This window comes from Panthera onca, chromosome X (genome assembly GCF_046562875.1).
Source record: "Panthera onca isolate mPanOnc1 chromosome X, mPanOnc1 haplotype 2, whole genome shotgun sequence".
NCBI lineage: Eukaryota > Metazoa > Chordata > Mammalia > Carnivora > Felidae > Panthera > Panthera onca.
Window position 1 is genome coordinate 3,500,578 of NC_138357.1, and position 6,000 is coordinate 3,506,577.

Below are 6,000 nucleotides of genomic sequence, written 5' to 3' on the forward strand. Positions count from 1 at the left end.
CCATGTTGGAAAGGGCAAGAGGAATTAGAAGGTAATTTTCCTTTATTCCTTTAGAAATCTGAGATTAAATCAACTGCTGCTTCTTCTCACCTATAGAACACAAAGTGCTTATGGAGCTACAGAAAGTATTTGCTGTTTGGAATGATTGTTTCAGAGATTTGGTTATAACCAGCTTATATGTGACTAAATTAAATAACATGTGAAAGCTTATAGCAAAGTCAGGATAGTGGGTTCTTTTCTTTCCTGTTTTTTTCTACCCACAAAAAAGAGATTACTAAGCAAATTAATAAGGAAAACAAAGTGCTCTTTTATTTAATAGCAGAGGCATTTAGCAGCAGGCCTCTATTTGCACAATGAAGTTGCTAATTATAAATGAGTCCCATGTAGTATTTAAGGAATTTACAAGGCTCTTAGAAGCCTTAGAGTTCTGTGCTCCTTCCACTTACAGCATTGTGGCTGCAATTCTCAAAGAGAAAGAAGAGTATTGCTTTATAAAAGTCCTATTAGTGAGACTGTTCATTTACTTAAACCAACAATCTTTCATTTGCCCCACTCCCCCTCTCTCATTTAAAACCCTAAAGTCAGGATGGGAAGTCAGGAGGGCATGGCATACAAGGCCTTTGTCATGTACACTGTGATCCAGCTATAGCAGACTTCTTGTCATCCCTCAAGCAAGCAGTGCCCTTGACCTGTGCTGCATCTTCAACTGGCGAGTTCCTGCTCATCTTCTGTGACACAGATCACAAGCCTCATTATCTTCTCTGAGCCACCTTTTCCAATACCTGTAGGTACTTTGCCCCTCACTTTACTGAATTCCAATCATAGTTTGCTCATATCTATTAGAACACTGATCACATTATATGGCACTCATGTGTTCCTACAGCCCTCTCCCCCACTGTACTGTAAACCTCTGGACAACAGGGACTGAAATGGACTCATCTTTTAACCCTCCCACCTATCCCTAAATGCCTAGCATAGTTTCTGGCCCAGTAGGTATTCAGTAAGTATTTGGCAAAGTTACTAGGATCAGGAAAGTAAATGGCAGTATGGTCTAAACGGAAAAAAAAAAAAGATCAAAATGGTGTAAAGAAAAGAAAAGAAAGATATTAGGATAAAGCAGTCAGTAAAAGACTGGGAGTAGAAAAACCCTGGAAAGAAACAAGTAGGAAGGAGTAAAGTAAAATACACATGCTGGGAAGAAAATAACATTGAGAAAGGGAACAATGTGAGGTGTGTGAAATTAAGGTAATACAAGTAGTTGTCACTTTTCATCAAACACTCTTGGGCATTTCTGAAGCTCCTCTATCTTCACTTTTCCTTAGAAACAAAAAGGGATGGAAAGAAGAAAAGGCCAGACTACAGAGGGAGGCAGCAAACACTGTAGACTATGCACTGTCACTGCCTTTGGCTTCCCCTTCATCAGCCTCTCTCTTCTGATCTAGATCTGAGCTCTGTTTTTTCTACATGAAGGTCCATGTGTACACAAATTATATAGTTAGGAACAAATGGGCACATATGTGCATGTTTGTTTCCCTTTTTTTTTTAATTCTAAAAAAAAAATTACAAAAGGCAATGTCATAGCAAGACTCTGGCTCTTCCTGCCTTTGCTGTATCAGAGGGAAATATTTGCATAGCTCCCTGAGGAGGTCTTGGCCCCTGCCTACAGCCATGAGAGAGTAGAAAACTCTGGGGTGCTCCCTAGCTTGAACACATTTACAGTGCATGAAGGGTGAGATACTGTTGTAATGATGCATGTAAACATGCCATAGTATTTGTTGTGTCTTTAAGATGAAATGACTTTCAGACTCATATAGCTCTCTTCCTCACAGGGGATGTGCCACTTGATGGTTGAAGCCTTTTGGAGTTATTTCTCGGGTAACCAAAAAGTGCCTCGCACCTATAGAAAGCAGCACAGTGCAGCTCTGGATTAAAGTCAGGAGCCGAGGTGGCTAGTGTGGGCTCTGCTACTCAGTCTGAGGCTGAGTTTTATCATCTGTCAAATGGGAGTAATCTCACCTATCTACTTGTTAGGGTTACTGTGAGGATCAAATCCCATGATTATATAAGATCCTACATGTGACCAATATTTCACAGTTTTCCAGTGATTCTTAGCACCATTCTTTCATCTGATCCTCTCAACAACCCTGCCAAATATTTTGATTTTCATTTTACAGATGAAGAGACTAAAACTCAAAGATAAGTGACTTGGCCAAAGCCACATAACTAGTAAACCAGGATGATGCAAGTTTTCTGTTTTCAAATTCATCTTCAATTATCCTTAGATACAAACCTGGCTACTCAGTGCTATTGGCTTCCTAGCCCCTGTTTCTTAACTTCCCTCATGGTTCCTCCTCCCTAAAGCCTCTGAAGATGATCTGTGTAATGAATTAATTAGCTTTTGTTTTATCCCCCCTTCTCCCTACTTTTTCTGACTCCTAGAAGAAAACACCAGCAGCCCCAACAAAGAAAACCAGCACCACCTTCAACATCGTGGGAACCACCTATCCCATCAACCTGGCCAAGGACACTGAGTTCTCCACCATCTCCAAGGGCGCTGCTCCCAGTGCCTCCTCAACCCCAACAATTATTGCTTCACCCAAGACCACCTACGTGCAGGACATCCCAACTGAGACCAAGACCTACAACAGTGTCAGCAAGGTTGACAAAATTTCCCGCATCATCTTTCCTGTGCTCTTTGCCATTTTTAATCTAGTCTATTGGGCCACCTATGTCAACAGGGAGTCAGCTATCAAGGGCATGATCCGCAAACAATAGATAGTGGTGATGCAGCAACCAGAGCACTGTATACCCTAGGAAGCATCCAGGCACCCGAACCCCAGGGCTCCCCTTTCTGTGTTTCAGGACTCTTCTTTTTAACTCTCTACCAAGCTGTGACTCTCAATTCATATTTATGAGTCTCAGTGAAAAAATAATAACAGAAAAATTACCTGCCCCTTTGACATTGCTGAGTATACCCTCATCAGAGCCAAACACTGCCATTTGTTCAGTTGCTCACCTTAGTCTGCCAGTCTCCCCCAGCTGAGGGCACTGCATGTATTTTATTGCACTCTGTCCACTGCAGAAAGAACAGGAGACTCTATTACCTGTAGTGGGAGCCTTGGCTATTTGAGTGGTCCAGACCAAAGAAGATTGTTGACTGGTCCAGATCATATGATTCTAACTCCTGAGGGAGCCAGGCTATCCCATGTGGTCCTGGTCTGCCACCTCCCTTGCCTACACCACGGCCCACTAGGTATAAGTACTGATAGCAAAGGCAGGAGCCAGTGCTAACCTCTAAACATGGCTCCAGCCTTTTTATTGGCTTGGAGGTTAGTGGGGACAGTTGAGGCTTACCACTGTTAATGATAGATAGCCAAAACAGAATCAACTAGGCCAGCCTGGTCTAAAGATGGCTGATGCCCTGCCAGTTTCACCCCCTCAGGAAAATAGTACCCTCTTTGGTATATCTCTCCTTTGGGAAAGCTCTCTTAAGTTCTTTGACCCTCCCCCACACCTTTGTAGCCAGCTGGACACTACTTAGTTTGGACTCATTACTGCCTGCAAACTCTTCAGGAAAAGGATCAAGTATTTTTGTAATTTATACTAAAAACAGACAAACAGAAACAAAAAGATCTAGATCAAATGCCTATATAATATTTTTTTTTAATTTGTTTTTTCAACGTTTTTTATTTATTTTTGGACAGAGAGAGACAGAGCAAGAACGGGGGAGGGGCAGAGAGAGAGGGAGACACAGAATCGGAAACAGGCTCCAGGCTCCGAGCCATCAGCCCAGAGCCTGACGCGGGGCTCGAACTCACGGACCGCGAGATCGTGACCTGGCTGAAGTCGGACGCTTAACCGACTGCGCCACCCAGGCGCCCCTATATAATATTTTTTTTTTAATTAGAGAGGAAAGTCACCTCCCTGCCAAGGCAACTAGTCAAATATTGGATGGGGTAAGAGATTTGGGCTGGGTGGTGGAAGCTTGAAGTCTGGCTCAGAAGAGAAAGCCACTGGCAGGTGAAAGTCAAATTCTTCCTTCCATGCCCTCCACACCCCAAATGCTAGCCCAGGCCTAAGAAATTTGCTCTCACCTTGTCAGCAAACTCTGGTTCTCTATTGATGCCAATTCTTAGAGGGGTGAATTGAAGTCTAGTTGGTTTTTGAGTCAAGTAAATTATTATAACCAGGTTGATAATATATTATTTAGGGCCATTTGATCTCATTTGTTCTTAATGTATTATAATTGTAAAATTTTTATAAGGTAGATACACTGAGTCTCAGATGTTTGAATGACTTGCCTAGGCTCCTTATATGTGTCTGTAATAGAGAACTATCATGAGTCCCTTTCCAAAGGCCAAAATGAAGACAAGACTGAGAAGCAAGGTACATTTGACCTCTGAATCAGCACAGTCTCAACAGTCCTACTGAGTCCTGAATGCAGTTTAATTGGACACCAAAAAGATTTGTAGGAAGAAGTCACAGTGTATCACCCAAGGAAACCACTTCTAATAGTCACGGCTCAATGGAATGATATTGTTTAAGATGGTAGCCCCAGCCACTAGTCCAGAATATCCTAGAAGCCCAAAGCAAAGCCACAGATGGCACCAAAAGCAGACTGTCCCTTCTCACTCCCTAAACAAAGCTCCTAAGGGATCTATCATTAGCCACTGGTTGCCTTTGCACCCATCTTTCCCCCATCCCCTGCTTCCTTGCCATTGCTGGGATAATGCATGCCAGTCCCATTATTCCTGAGTGTGTCTATAGGCAAATTCATGACTAGAAGGGTATAGTGTTGTGGATATGTGGGGACGGCGGGGTGGGGGGGGTGGCAGGGTGGGGGGTGGGGGGTTAGGGCTGTTAATGATTGTCTTAAGGAGTTTAAAATGAAAGCCTGACCTTTGCCTTTCTGTAGAAATTGTGTGTCCAAATGCTTTGGTGCAATGTTTAGCGGCTGTTTATTAAACTTCTGAATTGTATTCAGACTGGAGAACATTTTTTGGTTACTCTTTGCCTACCATAGGCAGTACTTTGTTGTCTTTCACTACCACTCTCAAGTCACCCTTACTTTCCACTTCTTACCACCATTGAAATAAGCTGGAAAAAAAAAGGGTATCCCCTGAGCAAGAGACCGATTACAGTAATCAAAAATGGACCCCATGTGAAAACATAGCTTTGATTGACTCTGGGGTCTCATTACCCAATAAGACAGAGAAGGAAACACCTGCAATGCTTCCTCTGCCAAATTCACCCAATCCCAGGAAATAGCTAATTCTTATTGCAATTCTAAAGACTTTCTCTTTCCCGTTGGTTACAATTTTTCTTAGATGATAGTTCCCTTAGGTAATAGTTATTAGGCAGAGAGAGAGTGGGTGTCTGGTTGGTTGATGCATGTGTTGGGAAATAGATGAGGACCCTTATTTCTTACAGAGTTAGGAAGAATATGGGAAATAATCTCACGAGATCTTCTTGAGGAAATCACCTGGCTCCTAGATGATGGGAGAATTCTCTTTGGGAGAGCAGTTCAAATAATATAAAAGTTTTTATTGTCTGAAATAAAATCAGGGATTTGGCCAATCTGACCCTCAGTGCATATTCCAGCCCTGTGGTCATCTGATGGATGCCCTGCTGCTGCAACAGTCTCACAATTCCTTCACCAGTTCAACCATATCCCCAGAACAACCAGATGGCCGTGTCTTTGGCAAAATTGCATACCAATATTTAAGGGTTGTTTCCTTGAGAACCCTCTGAAACCACTTTGCCTCTGAAATGCCTCTGCCCCTTGGGGCGCCTGGGTGGCTCAGTCGGTTAAGCGTCCGACTTTGGCTCAGGTCATGATCTCGCAGTCTGTGGGTTCAAGCCCTGCATTGGGCTCTGTGCTGACAGCTCAGAGCCTGGAGCCTGTTTCAGATTCTGTGTCTCCCTCTTTCTCTGACCCTCCCCTGCTCATGCTCTTTCTCTGTCTCAAAAATAAATAAATGTTAATTTTTTTTAAAGAAA

The 6,000-nt window shown here is 42.9% G+C and overlaps 1 protein-coding gene across 1 annotated transcript in view; it reads left to right on the forward strand.

Moving 5' to 3' along the window:
• GABRA3 (gamma-aminobutyric acid type A receptor subunit alpha3) overlaps nt 1-3,680 on the forward strand; it is a 335,334-nt gene extending 331,654 nt beyond the window's left edge. The window contains exon 10 of the mRNA XM_081793915.1: nt 2,440-3,680. Coding sequence (XP_081650041.1) covers nt 2,440-2,775 — 336 coding nt within the window. The 3' untranslated portion in view covers nt 2,776-3,680. The remainder of the gene's footprint in view (nt 1-2,439) is intronic.
• The last annotated feature ends 2,320 nt before the right edge of the window (nt 3,681-6,000 follow it).